The 24,155-nt window shown below is 32.7% G+C and overlaps 1 protein-coding gene across 1 annotated transcript; it reads right to left on the reverse strand.

Annotated features, from left to right (window-relative positions):
• Positions 1–374: 374 nt before the first annotated feature.
• Positions 375–22,921, reverse strand: crb3a (crumbs homolog 3a). The gene is made up of 4 exons (XM_056452233.1): positions 22,571–22,921; positions 17,047–17,250; positions 4,922–4,971; positions 375–3,368 (listed from the first exon to the last, which is right to left on the reverse strand). The coding sequence occupies exons 2-4, from the start codon at positions 17,114–17,116 to the stop codon at positions 3,159–3,161; spliced, it is 330 nt and encodes a 109-aa protein (XP_056308208.1). The 5' UTR covers positions 17,117–17,250; positions 22,571–22,921; the 3' UTR covers positions 375–3,158.
• Positions 22,922–24,155: the final 1,234 nt, after the last annotated feature.

The following is a 24,155-nucleotide window of genomic DNA, read 5'->3' on the forward strand; positions in this document are numbered from 1 at the left end:
TATTATAAAAGAATCAAAAATGATTTTAAGCATGTTGTTGCACTGATAACATTTTTGTACATAAATATTAGATTCAATCATATTAAATTATATAGACGCAGTGAAAATATAAATGAATGAGGTCAATCAAGACATACAAAAGTATTGAAATAATTGGTAACACTAACACTCTATGATAAATTCTCATTTGTTAACATTTCAACTATCACAAATGTAAATTGACAAGAACAATAATAAATTTATAAAATTATATTTATATTAATTATATATATATATATATATATATATATATATATATATATATATATATATATATATATATATATATATATATATATATATATATATACATATATAAAAATTCTACATTTTCTCCATCTTCGTTACGTCAGTTAAAAATATATCTCTTCTTATTTATTGTTCATATCAGTTCACAGGGCATTTAAATTAACATTAAGACTAATAACTGCTGTTCTCACATTGACGTAGTTAACTAATGTTAACAAATGAAACCTTATTATAAAGTATAATCCTGAAATTGTGGTTTCAACAAACATATCAGCCAGGAGTGTAAAAACACCCTATATAGTTGGAAAATTAATCTGAATACAGTCGAAGACAAAATTACCAGCCGTCCTGTGAAAAAAATATTTCCTATGACATTTGTACTTCTGGAGAAAAAAATATTTATTTTAGTTTGCCTGGAAAAAAAAATGTTTTAAATTTTTTTATAAACAAATTGTAGGGTCAATATCATTAGCCCCATTAAGAATGATTTTCCCCACTCACTACAGAACAAACCACTGTTGTCCAGTGACTTGCCTGACTAACATTACTTGCCTAGTTAACCTAATGATCCTAGTTAAGCCTTTAAATTAAGCTGCAATTGCAATTTAAGCTGAATACTTTTACGTTGAGAAATTAAAATTGTAAAATATGATGTATTGTCTTGATGACAAAGACAACAAACAAAAAAAATTTTAATTAGAAATTAGTTATTAAACATAGTGGGCTCTATTTTAAAGTCTAAAGTGCAGGGCGCAAAAGCATTAAGGGCTAGTCCGAATCCACGTTTGCTATTTTAAGGACAGAAAAATATGGATTGTGCCATGTTTGTTGTGCATGTTCTCTTAATAAGTTATGGGTGTGTTTTGAGCATGACGTGCATTAAAAGAATCAGAGTCTCATCTCCCATCTCCTTTAAGATTCAGTTGCGTCACGCCATGACGCATTTGCTATTTACATGACAGACTTTGTAAGTGGAAAACCTGAATGCTTCACTAGCAAGAAAACAGTTAAACTGAGCATCTGCGGCGCAAGGATAAAGAATGAGCCTCCTCCATTCGGCCTCTTTCTCTTTCATGGATAAGGAAACGTAAGCCTACATATTTAATTTAGTTTGTGAGCAATTTGTTTGAAAATTATTTCTAAATTCGAGCAAACGAACGAGCAAACTAATTTTCAGCAAATGAATAAATGAGCAATTATAAAGAAGTGTTGTCAAAATCTGAGTTGTATCCAATGCCCCATATGGTCCAAAACCCGACAGGTGGACAAATCTAAGCTTGTTTTTAATAAAACAAATATAAATATGCATATAATAATTAATACTGCTAATAATAATAACATTATACAAAGACAAGTGGCCATGAATAAACTAAAAATATCCCCCCGAGATGAAGACATGGAGGCTTTTATATTTATGTAAAAAATAAATTTTTTTGTAATATTTTAATCCTTTAAATTATTTTTCATTTGTAAAGATATTTGCATATTGCTTTACATCCTGTGTGTATTAAGCAATGTACAATCGTTTAGGCACACAACCAATGCGCTCAGCACTGGACTTTAGTTTCACACACCTCTTTTCTAGACTGGCACACCCATGAGTCCACAAAGGGGTCCACAATTTGCTATTTAAACAACGTGGTGCAAAGTGGGAAAATTGGGGTTGCACTGGTTTAAAAATAGCAACACATCACAGCAAACGCGTTTTGTGCCGGGTGTATGATAGGGCCCATTATGTTTAAAAATAAAATTACATTTAACTAGCAACAGGGAAATATTTTTAAAAAATAATTAAAAGTTTCACAGGAATGCTAATAATTTTGCCTTCACCTGTAAATAAATACAGTGCTCAGCATACATGAGTACACCTCCTCATTTAAATTAATATTTTCTATAGGATGCTTTACATTTGTGCATATACATTAGATTAGTCAGTACTGAAGCCAAATCCGGAGCTTATCTAACAGAATAACTTCCAATAATGGTTCAAAAATTAGTAGCCCAATTTTATGTTAGGGAAAAATATATAAAAAAAAAAAATAGCAAATATCAAGAAAAACAAAAAATACATACAAATTTGATATGTAGTTTGCGATTATTATTTTTTTTAGCAATATTTTGCATGAATTTAAAATGTATCATCTTTCCATTTCTAAAGATATTCTGTGGCTTTTATTTAGGTTTTAATAAATATATCTTTAATAAATCTGTTTTGATGAAATGCACTAATATATGCAATATATAACCCACTAGTCACTGAGAAGTGGATAAAAATATTAATTTTTAAAATGGGGTGTACTCATTTATGCTGAGCACTGAATATATTTGAAGGTGAAGTGTGCAATATCTGGCGCCAGAAAACAGAAAAGCAAAAATAAAGGCCTTAAAAAAGATAATTTTAAAAGTTTCAGCTTCCATTATTAGTCAGATAGACAGATAGTCCAGTCCCCAAACTCTCCTCAATGGTTAAGCAGATGCTGTTAAACTCCTGGATGCAAAAACAAACAGATTTCAATTCCTTCTTGTGCCAATAGGGGCAGAAACGGCACACTCCACCTTTAAACATTACACTATACACAATAATAAGTGTTTCTGTGTGTAAAGCAACAGTAAGCGCAGCATAAAATGTGCATTTGGTAAAAGCTAACCTAAAAATATGATCATCAAAGCTTTGTTGAAATATGTTGAGTGTAGAGGATATGTATTCCTTCAAGTTTCATCTTCTAGTAGTCACACTCACTTTGTTCAGCCACAAAACAGGGCTAAGTTTGGACATTGCGCCCTCAGAAAGGGAGCTTTAGTTAATGTTTATCCGTTTTGGGATTAAGTCACAATTATCATGTGCTATGGGTTAGACATAAACCATTGCATCATATTAGTCTCTCCTCTTTGGGTAGTTTGAGGGCGTCTGGTGCTTCTACACTTCTGGCTCCCGTCTGCTCCTCTGCGCTGGGTCGATACGTGCCCTCTGTCTGTCTCTTCTTCTTTACCACGCAGAACAGAAACACCAGAACCGCCGTCAAAATAGCCAGAAGTCCCAGCACCACAGTTGGTACAACGATAGCCACAATATTAGGTCCCTGGACAAAGAAAGAAATGTGAGAATGTTTATCATTCAAAATGAGGCAATTACAGGATGGAAAAACGCTCACGTTTGGATTTACTAACGATATAATGTGCGCTGGTCCACGCAAACTTCATGTCTGGCATACGTGTATTTCTTGTGTGTGTTTGTTTTATTTCCACTGGCGACTCTTAGAGGCAATTATGTTAAATTGCACATAACAAAGTATCTTTGAGCTGTGAAATGCCAGCTGTATGGGATGGGATCATCAGCATGTCTAGCAGGTATAAGGTTTCTATAAAATGCTGTTGAACCATGGTAAAGTTAGTTTGACATTCATTAGATATTCGATTTCAAACCAATTAAATTCTTTGCTACTGTTGTAGTTTGAGCCAAAAATAGGTCAGATAGGCATAAATATATGCCCTTTATGTTGCACAAGGATTAATTTCTCGATTTAAAAAAATAATAACCATACAAATGAATTAAACAATTTAACTATATGAAATTATACAATAAAACCAGTACTAAAATGTTTTAAAAAAACATCCTGTTTATTGCACAAGACTCTGTTTTTGGAATTTAGCACTTTATTTATTTTATAATATAATATGAAGCTGCTTTGACACAATCTACATCGTAAAAGCGCTATACAAATAAAGGTGAATTGAATTGAATATATATTTAATATATAATATAATTGGATTCAATTATATTATATATTCAATCCAGGGTTTCTGCAAAAAAAAAAAAATTAAGACTTTGAGACCATTATGAATGAAATTTTAGACTTATACAGGCCAAATATCAAGGATTTTTTTCTAATGGCCACGTTGCAGTTAACAGATTTTGATGTATGATCATGTAAAGGGATGCATAGCGTTAGTTTTCTTTATCTGACCAGGGAATTTAATTTGTGAAAATTTGCTGTAAAATGTCTAACAGCTGTTGTGAATTGTATCTCTTTGCAAAAAAAATATTAAATATTTTTAATATACTTAAATATTTAAAAAAAAAAAATGTTTTAAGATGGATTTTTGGTGATTGGGTGTCAGCCTGATTGGCTAGTTTTACTTGGACATAGGGAAATTAAGACCTGTTTAAAATGATTTAAGACCTACAATACAATATTTTAGTGAACTTAAGAGTTTTTAAGGCCTAAAATTTTGTTTTTGAAATTGAAAACATTTTAAGACTTTTTAAGACCCTGCAGACACCCTGATATCCCAGAATAAAAACATACTGCAATGTTCAATTTTTACAATTGTGCAGCCCTAATTTTGTCACACCACAAAATAAAGGATAGCCCATAATATGAAACAGTACACTTTCTATTTCATCCAATACGATTTTAGGGTCTGAGATTTAGAAATTGTCTTAAATGAACTTCATTATGGTTTCCAAGAAAAAAAAATTTTATTCAAAAGTTTATACCAAAAGCATGGTTTTAGTGTCTTAGCAATTGAGGGGAAAACTGAGCAAAAAAACAAACAAACATTTTAATTCACAGGCTGAGAAATGGATAAAGGAAAGAAACGTACAACTAAACCTTAAAAAATCTGTACTTACTGTACTTTCTGGAGATGATGTTGTAAAGCTGGACATTGTGGAATTTTCACCTGAAAACACATACATACACATTACAATGAGTTGAGAACTAATAGTTCAGATTTAGATTCTTGCCCATACTCTCTCTCTCACATGGTTTGTATGGCACTACACTGACAGTGTTGCAGCTTAAAGTTGCACGTTCTTTAATATTTGATCTGAGGTGTGTCAGTATCATTTCATGTCATGGCACTATTACAAGCACTAGTGTCACAGTGCAAGCTATTAAAAAGTTAAAGACATGTGAAAGAGAAATGAATTATAATAATAGAGGAACTTTATTTTCTTGTCAAAGAAATGGCTATGTGTCTGTTCTGTGATGGTGTAGTATAATTTATAATTTATATAATTTACAGCAAAAACCAGTGCAAGGTTTACACGTCACCGTTTTTCTCAGAAAATATATTTGTAAAGATGTTGTTGCCTTAAAAATGGCACCAGATGTTGTTAACAACCAAAGTAATCAATACATACAAAAAAACGAAACTAATTAGTTTAGTGATTGAGTTATGTGTTATAAAATGAAATAACACAGGGGAAAAAGTATTGAACACATGAAAAAAGGAGGTGTAAAAAGGCATGGAAAGGCCAGACAGCAGTAGAAATCTCTCTGTAGTTAGAAAACAGCTATGCCCCTCATCAGTGTAAATTAATATTAGCTGCTTCAGTCCTGGCACCTACATTATCAGATGATAAGGATGAAACCAGGGTGGACATTTCAGCAAGACAATGACCCCACATACAACATTCAGACTAGTTTCAAAAAAGAACATAAAGCTGACAGAATGGCCTAGCCAGTCACCTGAACTGAATCCAATAGAAAATAAGAACTAAAGGTCAAAGTTGATAGATGAGAGAGACCCACATAACCATAAAAAAAATGTTGTCAAAATGTTGCCAAACTTTGACATATGCTATCAATGTCTGATGTGGAAAAGCTTATTTATGCTTTCATGACCTCTTGAGGCGGTTGCCCTGCTGGCCTAATTAACAAACTTCAGCTAGTTCAAAATGCAGCTGCTAGAGTGTTTTCTAGAACAAAGAAATATGATGATATTACTCCAGTTCTTTCATCATTGCATTAGCTCCCTATTAAATATCGTATAAATCTTAACATTTTGTTGACTACCTACAAAGCCCTGAACAGCTTAGCTCCCCAGTATTTAAGGGAGCTCCTGGTGTATTAGCCCATCACGTCCTCTTCGCTCAATTAATTCTGGACAATTGATTATTCCCAGAATACCAAGTCAACTGTAGGCGGTAGATCTTTCTCATATCCGGCACCAAAACTTTGGAACAGCCTTCCTAGCACAGTTCGGGAAGCAGAAACTCGGTCAGTTTAAAACTAGATTAAAGAATCTCTTTGCATTAGCATACACATAAAACACAAATGCTTTTGAAATCCAAATCCTCTAAAGGATTGTTAGTCTGCATTATTTAGGGCAACCAGAGTCAGGAACACTTCTCAAAAGACATTATAATTTTAACAGCATCTGCGTTTATGTTAGTCTGTTTTTATTATTCCCGAGGTTTCGATCATTCTGGACCAGGCCGTATCCTGAGCAGCTGCTGTGGTGGTCATGGAGGAGTGGAGAACATGAGACTGATCCCTGTAAGACCCCAATGACAGACAAGTCCTCATATTGATCCTGAAGGGCCAGCCTGTACACCAGCCGGTGACCACTCCCATCTGCAGCTTCTCCACGATGGACATCCAGCAATCTCCAGTCTACAGTGCCTAGACTGCAGCTCTGCACAAAACGTTTGGCCATAGGAGAAATGGTCATGCCCAAGAAAGCCTGGTTTCTCTCAAGGTTTTTTAATTCTTCACTTTCGCCAATTGGTGAAGTTTTCTCCTCGCCACTGTCACCACTGGCTTGCATGGTTCAGGTCTTGTGGAGCTGCGCATCGATGAATTTGCTCTTCAGTGTTTGAACTCTTAGCAGTGAATATTAAACCACACTGAACTGAACTAAACTGAAATTCAACTCTGAAAACTGTATTGACACTGTTTCAATTTACTATAATCTTCTATGTGAAGCTGCTTTGACACATTCTACATTGTAAAAGCAATATAAAAATAAGATGAATTGAATTGAATTAAGATCTTTAGACTCTTGAAGTCTGGGGTAAATAAAATCACATCTGAGCAATGTATGCAACTCCATTCCCCACACAAGAGGCTTCTTAAAGCTGTCATTACCAAAACAAAATCATTTTATACGAGGTACTGAATACATTTCAGCAGTTCAGTACATTGTCCTTGTGTCATTTCAAAGATATTACACAAGCAATGTTTATGAAAATTGTTTGTTTTGTTTTATTTGTATGTTTGAATTGTTCATGTTACCATCAAAATTCTAGGTCAATTTCATGTCAAAAGCTCCTTTAGAAATATATTTACTATACCAGGTGAAGAGAAAAAAAAAATGCACTTTTGAATGGCTAAGATTAAGAGACAATGAGTGATTATAGTGTGACTCCATATTATTTAAATTTGTTAGCTGGAAAGTCAGTTGTTTAATGGATTCAAAAATAAAACCTAAAATAATAAAATAAAATATAAATTAATAATTACATTAGAATGATTACCTTTGAATGATTACATTAAAAATTCCAGTCACACTGTACAATAAGGTTTCACTAATTAATGTTAGTTCAGGGCCTGGGCTGGTATAAGATTCTGACGCTATAACTTGGATAAAAATATCTAGGGTTCACGGTATTGTGATTACTGCTCTAAAATTTGTTCTTTTTTAAAAAAAAAAGTTAAATGCTTTAAAAATTCCCATTGAACACAATATATATTATTTTAGGGACTTATTTCAGGCTAAATAATTAAAATAAATTATTGACTTCTGCTGTCTTCATTAGTTTCCAAAACACAGATTATTTACAACTTGAAAAGGTATCTTTTGATATCTTTCTTTTCTTTGGATGTAAAGCAAGCCTGTGCACTATTCAGGTCTATACCATGCTTGGATAGCAATTTGCAATTAAGCAATTTGTTTCTTGAATCATAGGCTGACCAGTAGCTTTTGATGTGGAGGGTCTTTTTTGGGTTTTCTGGTAACTGTATGCTGAGATACTGTTGCCCTAAAAAGAAAACATGTAAAAATAACAAACAAACAAACAAACAAACAAACAAACAAACAAACAAACAAAAAATAACCCTACATATTCCAAGCCTAGTTAGTTAATGTATTTACCAACATGAACTAAGAATGAACAATAAAATCAGTTTAACATTTACCAATGCGTTATTAAAATAAAAATTCTTGTTAACATAAGTTAACATGTGAGTTAACATGATCTAACAATGAACAACTTTATTTTCAATAACGGACATTAACAACGATTAATAAATACTGCAGTAAATATATTGCTTATGCTTTGTTCATGTTAGTAAATACAATAAGTTCTAGTTACTAATATAACCTTATTGTAAAATGCCACACTTTTTTTGTATTAGAAGTTTTGTTAAATATCACATTTAAATATGCAAATGATACCTTGTTTATTTAAATATGTACCCATATGCATACACTTCTATTATAAAAAATATATATTTGTACACTGGATGAAGTCAGGTTCAAAATTGCACAATTCTTTTAAACAAATGACATTCAGGATTTTACAGAGAGAATTTTGTTTGGGAATGTCTCCCATAATATGCATTCACATAATTTTATACAATACAACAGTGAAACAGCTTCTGCCGAAGTTTTATGGCTCAAAGCAGGAGAAAAAAATTTGATAAAACAACTATATAAAACATCAAAATTGTGTATTTCATCAGAAATCTACAAACACAAATTAATGAAGTGTTACAAAAGTTTTTTTTATTTTTAATAAATTTGCAACAATTTCAAAAAATATTGTTTCACATTGCCATTATGGGTATTGTGTGTATAATTTTGAACAAATAAATAAATTTAATCCATTTTGGAAAAAGGCTGTAACAAAAAATGTGGAAAAAGTGAAGCGCTACTTTCCACACAATGATTTTACATTTTATGAGAAAAAAGTGGGACCACATAAGAACTCAATCTAATGGTATACTAAAATAACAATTAAATAAATCATGTCTCAAAAAGAAAAAAAAAAGTCAATAAAAACAATACAGTATGCCACATTATTTACCTCAGTAATGCCAACCAATGTCCAAAAACTCTATAGTGAGAAAGAAAAAGTACTCTTGAAAGATCATTTTGTACAAATAAATATTTACTATTTTACATTCATTATATTCTAAATTTTAGATAATTACAGTTATAATAACATCATTTTTATAAAACAGTCTTATGTGCAATTGAAAAGATACCCGTTCTTTAACTGATCTTTAATACAGTATTGTTTACAACATTTGTTGAGAAAATTAACTTCTAAATTATCAGTTTCCAAATTAATCAATATTGAATAATCAATATGAATCATTTTTCATTGCTCGAATTCAATAGTGAACTCAAAAATCGGCAGACTTGACTGAAGTTGGTTTGGGGAGCTCAAAAGTAGTTAAATAGATACAGAGGAAAAAACTCCCACTTGAGTGACTAAGCAGATCTAAGCAGCACTAAAGGAAACTGAAAAGCATTACATGAGCATTTTTAGTTCATCAACATTCTTCTACTGCATTCGTCATTTGTCAAGTCTTTATGTCATAAGTTGTAGAGTAGAATCTATTTAGCTAAATATAGCTTTTTTATTATGATGCACTGTTATATTTGTGTAAATACAACCCCAAATGAGAAAAAGTTTGGAGAGTATAGAAAACACAAATAAAAAAAGAAAGTAGTGATTTCCTAATTTACTTTGACTTGTATTACATTGCAGACAATCTAGACACAAAATATTTCATGTTTTGTCTGGTCAACTTCATTTTATTTGTAAACATAGACATAGTCATTCAGACTAGCAACACATTCCAAAAAAAGTTGAGACAGGAGCAGTACGGGGCTAGTAATCAGGTAAATTAAATAATGATGTGATTTGAAACAGGTGATGTCAACAGGTGTTTGTAATTATGATTTAGTCCAAAAGCAGCATCCAAAGGTCTAATCCTTTAGGAGCAAAGATGGGTATAGAATCGACAGTTTGCCAACAAATACATGATAAAATTGTTCTTCAAAGAAAACGTTTTTGAAAAGCAAAATGCGACAACCAAAACCTCGTACCTCGTGCCCACCTTAGGAGGAATGGGACAAAATTAAACCTAAAACACTTCATCACTTGGTGTCTTCAATCCCTAAACATCTTTTAAGCGTTCCATACTGTCACAACTTTTTCTGATTTGTGGTTGTAATAAAAAACTTTGATTATAGTGGTCTTGTTATATAATATTGAAAAAGAAGTGACAAATCACAGAAGAGTAATCTGTTTTAGAAGTTTTCTTAAATATAGTTTATATATGCAAATGAGTCAGTGTTTAATTAAATATACACTAGTTTATGGATTGCTGACTTTCTATCTGACTTTTTTATAGAAAGACAGACTTTATAAAGTCAGGTTAAAATAATTTTTAATTAAAGGATTTTAAGAATATGTTTTTATAATTACATAATTTTGAAAATACTTTGAAAAAACATGTTTGTAAAAAATGTAGCATAAAATGTTGTATATAAAATGTATGAACGTTTACCTCTCTATTATTTAAAAACACATTGGCTATACTGAATCAATTCAAACTTGTTACACCTTAAAAAATTTGTTTTTTTTGAAGGAGTGAACGCCACACGTAACAGTGGAAATGTTGTACATTTGTAAATTGCATATTATCCAATATATATTTTTCTGTTAACTGTGCAGTTAATTCTTATATTGCATTTTCAGTAAATATGGAATATTTTTCCTCACGCAAAAACTGTCACTACCGAAATACACAATATGTTATGTAATAAGAAGTTTCAACTGTTAAAATTTTGTTTACATCTACCCTCCTATCTATAGCAATTTTTAAATAAGTTTTCACAGGTTAATCACCAACAAATACATTTTTAACAATATTTAAATGGGCATTTATGAGTTCTGTTTGTATTTTGATTCTAATTTTACTTTTAAAAAAGCATAAAGTTGATTATGCTGATATGAAAGTTGAAGATTCAATAGTTTGAAACGAAGTTAAAATAATTCTTGGTTGATGATTCAGCACTTTTATTTTTGACAAAATTTCCCATGTTTTGGTCATGACCGTTTCAGTAATGACTGTAAAGTTTCGGTAGTGACCGCAAAATTTAATGTGCTGTTGTGGAATCAGACTGTCAATACCTCTGCTGCTCAAATGCTGCAAGCACATTTACCAGGCACACATCTGACAGTATCTAGTAAGAACATCCAGGGCTATTCTATACTGTGAGAAAAGAAAAGGGGTATGCACATTACAAATTGCTGTTACAATTTTAATTCATGGTTCAAAACAAAAATGGGTATAAAAAAGAACCCCATTTTTAGAAACCATTAAAAACAAGTATATCAAAAAAGGTAATGAGCCTCAGTTCTGTATGCAAACAACAAATCCCTTCTCACTTAAATAATCTCTGTTTTTTTTTCTACATTACAAAATTTCAATATGTGATCACTGCACTGTGACAAACTGCACTTTAGAGGGTCAGAGAGTAAATAAAGGTACAAACTGACAAATCAGTGATTAAATATGCTGATTAAAGGATATGAAAGTGAGGAAAAAGGAGGGAAAGAGAGAGTGCAAGAGTGGGAGGATAGAGAAAGAAATGTTAATCATTTACAGGAGTAAACAATTCCTCAAGGGCAAAAGTGCAAAGATAAATTTAAAGAAGGAAAAGAAGTTGCTGGATTAATCAAAGCACAAAGAAGTTGTTGCCGGACTAATCAAGTGGCACGTGTTTCTGTTTCAGCACAGCAGAAAATTTGCTGAATGTGTTTGTTAAGGTTCACAGCCTGTATGGATGTAGAAATCCCACAAAACAAGTTTTACGCTGAAAATCAGAAACAAAACAAATATAAATGCAGACTGTTTGGAAGTATGAATTTCACATAACATGTTTAGTTCAAAAATAGGAAGGTAGATAAATTTAAATGAAATTTGACATCAATATAATAAAGCCTACTTTATAATAAGACCTGTTTGAATTAAAAGTTTTATTAATTTCACTTTTTTTCTCAAAAAATATCATAATAATTACATTTTAAATAATTTCACTTTACAGTAAATTTGTGTTCATTCAATCATTTTACTTCGGCTTAGTCCCTATAATTTTTTTTATATATATTTTTTAATAAATATTTTTGTGGCTTTATTTGAGTCTTTTAATCATCAACTGGGGCCTCATGTACGAAGACTTGCGTTGAATTCATACTAAAACATTGCATATGCACAAAGCTGTAAATGTGTGTACGCAGTAGAAAATTCAGATGTATGAAACACTGCATACGTAGAATCCCACACATATTCTCTTTGTACATCCGAATTAACAGAAACGGAGTGCACGTGCACGAGCGTAAAACCCCTCCCTGCCTCCTCCCCCTAATAAATATGTTAATGACTCTACTTTGGCAAACCCAAATGAAAAAGCAATGGCAAAAGCAAGCAAAAACAGAATGTGAATTGGAGGTGCTCCTTTTGGAGGTAGACCGGAGAAAACTGTGTTATTTGCAAGTTTGTCCTCCAGAATTAATAAGGCTATTTGCAAATAGCACACCTCGTTGGAAAGAGCTAGTTGAGTGATTCTCGCCCATCACCGTTTGATTGACAGAGACAACAAAACTAAAGAGAACGTCTAACAGCAGCGTGAGTGGCGTAACTTCTAAAGCGCATGGCAACATGTTTTGACACGATCGACCATGAACGCGGTTCGAATCCAGCGTCTGATGAACTCATTCTTCTTTTTTCCCCCACTACATATCAGAAGACAAGTAAGAATCATTAATAAGTGTGTGCATTATGTTAAGCGCATTTGAGCATCACACATTATTTGCACATTTAATGAATGGAAATGTTTCCAAGTCACGTTTGCAAATTCATCTTCAGATGGCGCCTGCAATGGCAATGTCCGTGCAGTCGATCGCTATTGAGAAAATTGGCGATCGCTGCAAATTGCACTTTAATGTTTGGCTGGTCAACAGCTTGGTATGGAAACCTTATACCTGCTAGACATTTGGATGATCCCGTCCCATACAGCTGGCATTGCATGGCTCAAATATACTTTGTAGTGTGCAATTTAAAACAATCGCCTCTAGAAGTCGTCAATGGAAAAAACAAACACACACAAGAAATGCACGTACGCCAGACATGAAGTTGGCGTGTACCAATGCACATTCTCACGCTAATTTCATCGTTAGTAAATCCAAACGTGAGCGTGAAATCTGCCGTACCCAAAGTTTTTGTGCGTACGTAGCGTTGATACATGAGGCCCCAAATACTTGATCCAAATTTGCCTTCCAAAAACATATTGTTATGTAAACTAATGCTACGGTAAAATACATTTTAGTGGTCATCTTCTGTAAATATATATAGTTTTTTTATTTGTTTATTTATTTTTTTTACTATATGCATGAATTAAAATTATAGCACATTTATTGTTTGATGCTTGAAAAACACTTCACAATATTCTCCCTTATCAGAATATAAACAAATAGTATTAGAAATTGTGATTTGGGTTGATGAAAACTGACTCCACTGTATATAAAATGTGTAGAAACAAGCTGATGCCAAGTTGATACTGTAAATAACGGCAAAGAAAGGGTACAAAATAAATAAATAAATAGATTTTTTTTTAAATGGTATGTTGTAAAACAGTGTGGTTCCCAAAGATTTGTTTTGTTTTTGCTCGAATTTTAACATTTAAACCCTGAATAGGTTCTTCCACCTTCTTCACATGGTACTATGATTTTAAGCTTTTTAAAAATTGGCATTTTAAAGAGTTTTTTTCTACTCATTATCCAAAAAGTAAACTTCAGGCCACAGACAATGATGCTGTTGTGTGGACAAAGTCAGTAAGTAATGTTCAATTACAGTATATAGTGCAGTTTTTCATACACCCAAAGCAGTTTTACAATCATGAGGGGGGTCTGTCTATACCACCAGTGGTGTGATTATATAAAAACAAAAGGCCGAAATGATATTAAACTTTTGCAGATTCAGAGTGAAATCAGAGAGTGAAATTCAATACCTTTCAAGCCTCTTTCCATACATTGCGACCTTATAATTACTTTTCAACTGGAAACACTGGCGAGATTTTAACTTACAGTACATTTACTATATATTAATGCAAAAAAATAATCTAAAACTAAAACATTATTCATATACTGAATAAAAATGTATTAAATCTAGCTAATTCAGCAAGGTTTTACCTTGGTAACTATTTGGATTTGGATTTCATTAGTTTCATAAACCACACAGCATCCTGATATTCACAGATTTAATTCAGGTAAACTTTAGCATACAACCATACATTGCATAATCAAAAATCCTATACAATTTAATGCCTTGCAAAATAGCATTTAAGAATTTTTAATACTTTTTAAGGGCCTTAAATTTCTCTACGTTGATTTATAAATTTTTTAAGACCTGCAGACACCCTGAGATTGACCTAAATCTGCTGCTGATTGGCTGGGGCCTTATACATTTCACTAAACCAGGGGTGCCCAAACTGGAGGGCCTGTGTCCTGCATAGTTTAGCTCCAACTTCCCTCAACACCCCTGCCTGAAAGTTTCTAGTATACCTATTTCTAGTATAGAAAGAGCCGGATTCACTTAAATATTCTCCTCGCATAACATTTCCTTTTAACTCCCATAAAATCCTACAAATGCATTTTCAATAATAGCTTCCACACCTTTTTAGACACTGCTCTTCTCTGTGTGTGTTTAAGAAATGCTGATAGTACTGTTTTAATGCCGAAAAGACAATTTGCTCTAGCATATCAATATTAAAGAGTAAATTTACTCTTCTTATGTTTATATGTACTTAATAGTTCTTGTTATAAATGTTGTATAAGTATTATTTTGTAAAAAAAAATAATTTTGCTTTCATAATCTTTGCTATCATAACCTTCCCTCCCTCCTTTAAAACAACTTTTCTTTACTTCTAGTCACATGGAATGCATTTAGGACGGGGCTACAACGTTTGTACAACTATCAGTCCATTAAAGCGTGGATATCAGTGGGAGGCTGTGATTGAATGAATGAGATATGATTCTGTTTGTAAAATTAAGGTCCTCATTCTCATTATCATCAGCCATCTGAAAACATTCTGCAGCAGAGGTTGCAGACGTTTTTTTTTTTTCAAATGTGTGTAGTCCGATTCCTTAGAATCAATCTAAATCAATCTTAAAATCGAATACTAACATATTCATTAATTTTCCTTTGGCTTACTCTCTATTTTAGAGTTTGCCACAGTGCAATGAACCACCAACTAGTATTTGTTTTAAGCAGCGGAGGCCCTTTCAGCTGCAACTCAGTATTGGGAAACACCCAAACACACTCATTCTCTCACACACACACTCATTCACTACTGCCTCTAATTTAGTTTGTTCAATTTACCTGTAAAGCATGTCTTTGGACTGTGGGGGAAACCGGAGCACACAGAGAAAACCTAAGCTAACATAGGCATGAGACGATAACTGTTTTCAAGGTATACTACAGTTTAGAAAAGTCGAGGTTTTAAAACTGCCAAAATTTTCTGTTCAAATGATCAGATTTTTTATTTTTTTTTAATGTTCAACATCACATGACCTACCCGTGTCAGTTGAGTCGCTTCACTACCATTTATGAATTCTCTCGCGATGCATCATGGGATAGCGTAGTGTCCATTGGATACGCACTTCAGAATCTTGCCAGAAGTCATCTGGGTATTTCTCACATACTGTTTTTTCGAATTCAATGAATTCGGACATAGTACTCGGCTCACATACTGTTTTTAGCATACTATATAGTATTGAAGTACGCAATTTCGGACGCAGCCATTGTGTTCAAAGCAGAAAAAAGTTCTTGTTTTTTTCCCTGACATTTAAAAAGAATATATTTTAGAGCAGTAAGCACAACACCATGAAACTGTGGTATTTTTATCCAAGGTTATCATATCGTTAGAAACTTATACCAGCCCATACCCATGTCAACACGTGGAGAACATGCAAACTCCACACAGAAATGCCAACTGGCCCAGCCTGGACTCGAACCAGTGACCTTCTTGCTGTGAGGCAACAGTGCTAACCACTAAGCCACCATGCTGCCCCATACTAATATATTTGATCAATTTGATACAGTACATCTAGCTGTAGAAAAAGTCCAATAAGTTAAATTTGATGAGGCTGGTTTCCTTAATATTCAGGGGCAAAATTGACGCAGCTCCAATCTTCACAAAATAGAATAATTAATAAAAAGCATTTAAAACATATTGAATTTATTGATATTTTAACATAAATCTTGTTGTTATTTGTTTCACTTATGTTTAACTAACAAATATTACAATCACAAAAATTATTTGTTCAATTTTGTTAAAAGTATGTAATACAAATTAATGGAAATTTTATAAGTAATAGGAATACATAAATCTTATTTTTTGAGTCTGTGACTTGGGATATCTTTGTTAGGGAAAAAAAAAACAATCTTAAGTTCTGTTTCATGACAACTTTAACCATGTGGAATTCATCACCATATTGGCATCTGCTTTATTCCTTCTACTAGAGTGAATTTGGCGACCCCCAGGTTGTGAACCATGTCTGTAAAACATACTCCAATAATCTTGGTTTATTTATGGTTCTATAATTATCACTTTTACAGTGTTGAAAATTTTATGAGGCTTATAGTTATAGATTAGGCACTTCTGTATATAGAATATATGTATATATTTAGTTTTTATATATATATATCTTATTTGTGAGTACCATTTATGACCTCCTGACAATACCTAAAATGTTTTTGGAGAAAACTGACATGCTCCAGCTTGCCTGAAGTGTTCCAGACACAGTTTAGTACTAAATAAGTGAAAGGAGTGTTTCTCGCCTCTTGCGTTGAGATTAAGTTGTTCGAGTGTAGTGAGCTTGAAAAGTGATTCATAACCAGGACACTCTGAAAAGTTCAGTTTCGGACAGGACTGACTGACTGACTGACTCACCCTGCGCCGAAACATTCCTGACGAGCAGCAGCAGAAAACTCCCTGCCAACAGCCCAACCTGCTGGATCATCTCCGGGACCGGCTCAATCTGCACCTCTACCCTCAACCAGAAGGGGCTGATGCTCCAGGTAGGGTGGAGCAGAGCGATCAATAAATCATGTCGAGGATCAAAGAATAAAAGCAGTCCTATCTGCCTCTTGCAAGCTGCAAAAGAAGAGTGGAAACGTCTGTTAGAGAATGTGAAGCTGCTCTGCAAATCTGATCGTTCACTTTGTTTAAAATGCAAAACCACAAGCAGAAAGGAACTGTTTTAATATAGGGAACTATTCAGCTCACTCTTTTTTTGCTTATGATCTCGGATATTAAATTTCGGAATAAAATAGCCATTAAAATAGGCAGTGGTTTATGTACTGGTTCACTGGAAAATGGAAAAGATAGTATTTAATTTTACAACATTTTAAAAGATGGACATTTTAAAAGATACAACCATGGACAATTTATGTGTCAAAATATTATTGTAAAATTATCTATGGAGATATATCATGTCAAAAAGTCTTTTTATCATTTGTATTAAATTAAATTTATTTCTACAAAATTAATAATTCTCAGTAGGGCTGCAACTATCGATTATTTTAATAATCAATTAACCTGTCTTATTTTTTTCAATTAATCGATGAATCGGATTTAAAAAATGCATTAATTTCCAACCCTTTATTCAAAAACAGAACTAAAATCTTTAGAAAGTGCACAAACAAGTTGTCCTTGAACATTCCTGAGCTGTTATAATAATAATAATAATAATAATAAACTAACTTAGTATTTTTTTCCTGTTTTCAGTACAAATATCAAAAAAAAAAAATCTTGAATCAAGACACATACTAGACACATGAAGTAGAAATTATGTCTTGTTTTCTAAAAAAAAAACTCCTTAAAATTAAATGTTTGTTTGCTTAAAACAAGCTAAATTATTTGCCAGTGGGGTAAGAAAAATGATCTTAATGAGAAATAATCTCAAACAGAAGTTTGAAGCATCACTGATGCATTTTTTCTTGTCTAGTCTTGATTTAAGATTTTTAAAATATTTGGACTGGAAACGAGACGAAATTTCTCAGTAAGAAAAGTTTTTTTTGCAGTGCAGCTATACATGACAACAGAATGAAAAATGAATGATCCAAAAAAGGCAATTGAAAAAAAACATGTCTTTAGTCTTGCAATGCAAAACAACTATACCACCGCTGCTTTCTTCTGTTATTAACCCTTTCAGTGGTGAGTTTAATAGATTCTATCTGGAACTGGGAGTGAGTTTTGTTAGGTGATCATTATTTTAGAACGTTCACCCTTAATGTTTTCGTGGCGACGCCTCATGTTTGTCACGTGACACACCGCTGTATGATAGATGTATCCCTTATATTATGCTTTTCCATTTTAATACAAAATATAGGGCTGTAACAACTAATCAATTAAATCGATTTAAATAGATTACTAAAAGAGTTGGCAACGAGTTTCATAATCGATTCGTTGTGTCGCACAACACAGAGATGTTTGATTATTAAAAAACTTTAGTTGAGCATGGAGCGGAGTGAATGTACTCTGCCTCTCTTACCTCATAGACAGGACAGAGCAAAAAAATTAGTGGAGGTAACGTTAGAGGAAAGATACATGGCAAAGGCAGAGAAATATGTGCGACCCTAGTCATCCAAGCATTTCACACCAAATAAACAAAAAACGTGTGTTAACGGCCAAACATGCAAAAGTGATGACGGGAGCACTACAGCTCCAGCACTTAAAACGCAAACATGTTGGAGTTTTTCATGAGGAGGAAGGGAGCAACAGCAGGGTAAATCACTACAGAATCCTACTTTTGTCCTGTTTTGAAGTGAGGAACGTAATGTTTTAACCACCCAATGCTTATTTTATGCATTAGACATGTAAAAACACAAAAGTACTAGTAAAACAATAAATTTAGAGTTTATAAATACACAAGAAAGTCTATGGAAGTCTAACAATCCATTCAAATATAATTTGCTGATGTATATTATTCATATCAGATACACGTAGTGAAAGTAACAATAAAGTTCAATCTACTCTTCTCCCAGCTAGCCAGCCACTTGCTTGCATGCATTTTGGGAGTAACCGATGAGTTTACTTTTATGAATGAGGCATACAACCGCATGCAAGTAAACATGGCGATGCCCATCTCACGTTATAGATCATGATCAAAATCATTTATACGTCATTTATACGGCTGTGGTGTGTCACCTGACAAACATGATGCGTCGCCACTGAAACATTAAAGGTGAACGTTCTAAAATAATGATCGCCTAACAAAACTCACTCCCGGTTTCAGATAGAATCTTTTATCTCACCAGTGAAAGGGTAATAACAATAGTAAAACAGCGGTGGTATAGTAACTTTGCATTGCAAGACTAAAGACATGTTTTTTTTCAATCACCTTTTTTGTTCATTCATTTTTCAATCTGTTGTCATGTATAGCTGCACTGCAAAATGACTTCGTAATTTAATCTCGTTTCCAGTCCAAATATCTAAAAAAATCTTAAAATCAAGACTAAACCCAAAAAATGCATAAGAAAATGAAGTGATGCTTCAAACTTCTGTTTGAGATTAGTTCTCATTAAGATAATTTTTCTTACCCCATTGGCAAATAATTTAGCTTGTTTTAAGCAACAATCATTTAATTTTGAGGTGTTTTTTTCAGAAAACAAGACATAATTTCTTATGCTACTTCATGTGTCTAGTATCCATTTTGATTTAGAATTTTTTTTTGATATTTGGATTGAAAACAAGACAAAACTACTAAGCTAGTTTTTTATTTTATTATTATTATTATTTTTATTATTAGTAGTAATATTATTATAATTATTATTATTATTATAACAGCTCAGGGATGTTCAAGGACAACGTGCACAACACTTCCTACAGATTTTTCTGTTTTTGAACGAAGGGTTGGAAATTAATGTTTTTTTTTAAATGCGATTCATCGATTAATTTTAAAAAATAATCGACTGAGTGTTTTTGTTGTTTAAAAGACATATAAATGATCTTGATTGTGATCTATAACGTGAGATGGGCATCACCATGTTTACTTGCGGCCACGTGCATGCCTCATTCATAAAGGCAGAACACGCAGGATTCAGCACGTAAATTCATCAGTTGGGAGAAGAATTGATTGAATTATTTTCACTACGTGTATCTGATATGAATACACATCAGCAAATTATATTTGAATGGATTGTTAGACTTCCATAGACTTTCTTGGTACTGTATGTTTTACAAACTCTAAATATATTGTTTTACAGGTACTTGTGTGTATTTACTGGTCTAAAACATAAAATAAGGATTGGGTGGTTAAAAACACTGCATAATTGTGATAATATGACAGGTCTTTCTCTGGCTCAGCGCAAGCAAACACGCCAAAGCTCAGTTTGAATTTTTCACATCATGCTTGTCAAGCTGGATAACAAGTAAACACCAGCACCAGGCACATTACGTTCCTCACTTCAAAACAGAAGAAAAGTAGGATTCTGTAGTGATTTACCCTGTTTTTGCTCCCTTCCTCCTCATCAAAGACTCCAACGTGTTCAGGTGCTTTTTGCTACATCCTGTCTATGAGGTGCCGAACTCTGGCATTAGTGCGCGAGAGAGGCAGAGTGAGTTCACTCCGCTCCATGCTCAACTAAAGTTTTTATTTAATAATCAAACATCTCTTTGTTGTGCGACATGACGAATTGATTAATAAAATACTAATCGATTTTAATCCATTCGTTGTTGCAACCCTAATTGTTAGATTATATGTGATTATATATGACAGATCACACTATTATGTCAAGTGTGCAAATTATATCCATGGGGGGTCAACTTTTTCGGTAATGTTAGTTTCTGTAATACATGCTTTAAATTTATGAATTTATTTAAATTGCATCTAATTAATTAATAAAATATATTTAAGTTTTCAGTGTTTTGTGGGATATTTAGTATATTTAAAAAATTACCAATTTTATGAGAAATCGTTCTTGTGAACTCTTGCAGTGCTCTAAATCTGCCGGTTTCAGACTGCTTAATGACTTTTTTTCTCACATAGACTGATTGGTGTGATTATGCATTCACAATAGTATGAACCGTTATAGGGGTGGTCAGATGGATATTATTTTTAATTATTTTAATTCATTCATTCATTCTCTTTTCAGCTTAGTCCCTTTATTAATCTGGGGTCACCACAGCGGAATAAACTGCCAACTTATCCAGCATATGCTTTATGCAGCGGATGCCTTTTCAGCTGCAACCCATCACTGGGAAACATCCATACACAATCATTCACACACATACATTACGGACAGTTTAGCTTACCCAATTCACCTATATCACATGTTTTTTTTTTTTTTTTGGATTTGTGGGGGAAACTGGAGCACACGGAGGAAACCCACGCATACACAGGGAGAACATGCAAACTCCACACAGAAATGCCAACTGACTCAGGCGGGGATCAAACCAATGATCTTCTTGCTGTAAGGCGATTGTGCTACCCACTGTACCACCGTATTTAAAGTACAGATCAGGGTTAACTTTTACTTAGATTCAAAAGGGACCCTCTCATACATCTTGTTTTTGACATCCTTTAGGGGGGATCAAACCTTAATAAGGGGAGGTCAGTCCCCCCGAAACCCCCTGTAATTCGCACCCTGATGCCTTTTTTACTTACCTTTTTTCCCCTTTAAACCCCATATTAACACATTTGATATTCACATTTACATTTTATATTTTTATTCTTGAAATTTTATGTTTCTTTTATTCTTGTTTACACATTTTGAATTACCATTGTGTATGAAATGTGCTATATAAATAAACTTCCCTTGCCTTTAAAACAATTTAATCATGGTTGTTCTTGATATTAATCTTGCTGTGTGGCTCATATGAAGTTTAAATTTCAATACATTTATTAATTTAAACTGCACTAAATCCATACATTCAGTTGAATTATATGAAAGTAATGTTATTCCAGTGGGATTAATACTTTTCAGATGAATATAAGTGCTTTTAAAACCCATACAATCATATATTGAAACAATTTCTCATCAATATTGAAGTATTTATATTTGTCTTAGTGTGGTTTGTGTGTAATTTAACATTTCAAATAATTTTCTCATCCTCAATTAATTAAAATGGAGCAAATGGTAAACACATGGCACCATTTCACAACCACTCATTAATGAGAAGTCATTGATCAGATACAAAGGTTTTAGCAGAAACATAAGTCATTGCTGTTTTATATGACTACATAATAGCATGTTGAATTCCTTACGAGGTTTAAAAATATAATTATATAACTTATTTCCAGGTAAGACATATTCAAGATGTATATTCAAGATGTATATTGTTTAATATAGGTATAGCAGCTAATCCTAAAACCATGTTTATTTTCTTCATCTACTTCAGCACATATTCATCCAGCTTATTTGTGTTGCTAAGCAAACAATACGTGTCACATAAACAAAACACAAACTCATACCTGTATGTTCACCTTCACAATCCTGGAAGATTTTCCGACTGTATGTAAACTAAATGTCCAGTATATCCACCACAGGTCGCTTCCGCCTCACCTTACTGATGAAATGAAGTATTTAAACCGAAACTAGCTCGACACCCCGGCGTCCTGCGCATAATAACGCATTGTCCTTCGAGATCCTGTCCTGTTTTTTTCAACGGTGGTCTTGTGCGCTTGGTATTTACTAGTTGTGTTGAGTGAACGCTCGAGCTGGGTTGTTCTTCTTCCTAAATTCTCATTGCTGATCACATGGTTCAGTGTCGTGTTACAACACCTGAGTCCAGCTACTACCTGTTGCGCGGAACAGACGCGCTATTGTGCGCACCTATCCACCTGCGCGCTTACTGGACAGATGCTCTCACTCACGTCCGCTCTCAGCATGACTTCACAGTTTTTTTGTTTCATCTTTGATCTCTTGCACATTTCAATATTTTAAGGACGTCTGGAGATTGAGGTTTTGGAAGATAGCCTATATTTACGTTGTGGAATATATTTAAACAACAAACACTCTGTTGTTATTGCATTATCAATGTATTCCATTTGAGGCGTTTCAGTCTTGCGACCTCCAGTGGTTGCCAGTGAACTTTTAATCTTTTGAGAGAAAAATTCTTGACATACCAATGTTCTGTTAATCCTTTCCTACTTTTAGGGGAATTATTAACCACTTCATGGCTGTCGTTTGGTTGATGATGATCCACACGCATAAAGAAGGAAATTAGCATACAGTTGCCCACTGACATGTTCTTCTTATAACATTTTTTTACATAAAATGTTTATATAAATGTATTTTTTATATGTGTGTTAAAAGCACATTTTGTTTTTATAGAAATTAAAAATATATAATGTATGTATATTTGTATTTAAATCGATGAGTATTTATTTATTTATTTATTTATTTATCTTTATTTATCTTATCTTCTCTTGTTTAATCCACGTTGTTGTAACATGTGAAATTATCTTGCTGTATAATGAAAATGTACATGTTTGTACTTGTTAATAAATCACTTAAAAAGGTATGATGGATAAAGGTTATTTATTTTAGTAGCTTGTGTTTTATATTAAATGAAACATTTTAATAATTTTGTGATTTTATCAATATTATACTTTTTAATCATGTCTAATCAATTGTATATTATTTATTTAATTGTTAATATCAGGTACTATATTTACTATGTTGTTATATTATGTGTTGTATTCAGTTTACGTTTAATTAAAATTAGAAATATTTTCTTGGCCATCCACTATCTAAAATAAAACATTAATGGCAAATTTAAAAAAAATATATTATAATATTTTATTATTTTATTCCATGCTTATTTAATTTCAGCTGAAGAAAAAAAGTTAAATGGTATTTGGTTTAGTAACCCTGCAACAAGGAAAATTACAACCTAGTAATTAAAAATGTACAGTAACGACAACAACAACAACAACAACAATAATAATAATAATAATAATAGCTATGTTTTAAGTATACATCATTTAATTAAATACTTTATGATTTATTGATTTTACTGATTTCATTATTACAATATTTTTTGCCAATTAGAAA

Source organism: Danio aesculapii, chromosome 3 (assembly GCF_903798145.1).
Source record: "Danio aesculapii chromosome 3, fDanAes4.1, whole genome shotgun sequence".
NCBI classification, from domain to species: Eukaryota; Metazoa; Chordata; class Actinopteri; order Cypriniformes; family Danionidae; genus Danio; species Danio aesculapii.

Excerpts from the sequence above, each read along its gene's own strand:
- crb3a (XM_056452233.1), bottom strand. The coding sequence starts at position 17,116 with ATGATCCAGCAGGTTGGGCTGTTGGCAGGGAGTTTTCTGCTGCTGCTC. Across the intron at positions 4,972-17,046 it reads CAGGAATGTTTCGGCGCAGG|GTGAAAATTCCACAATGTCC; the intron begins GTGAGTCAGTCA and ends ATGTGTTTTCAG. Across the intron at positions 3,369-4,921 it reads CATCATCTCCAGAAAGTACA|GGACCTAATATTGTGGCTAT; the intron begins GTAAGTACAGAT and ends TTCTTTGTCCAG.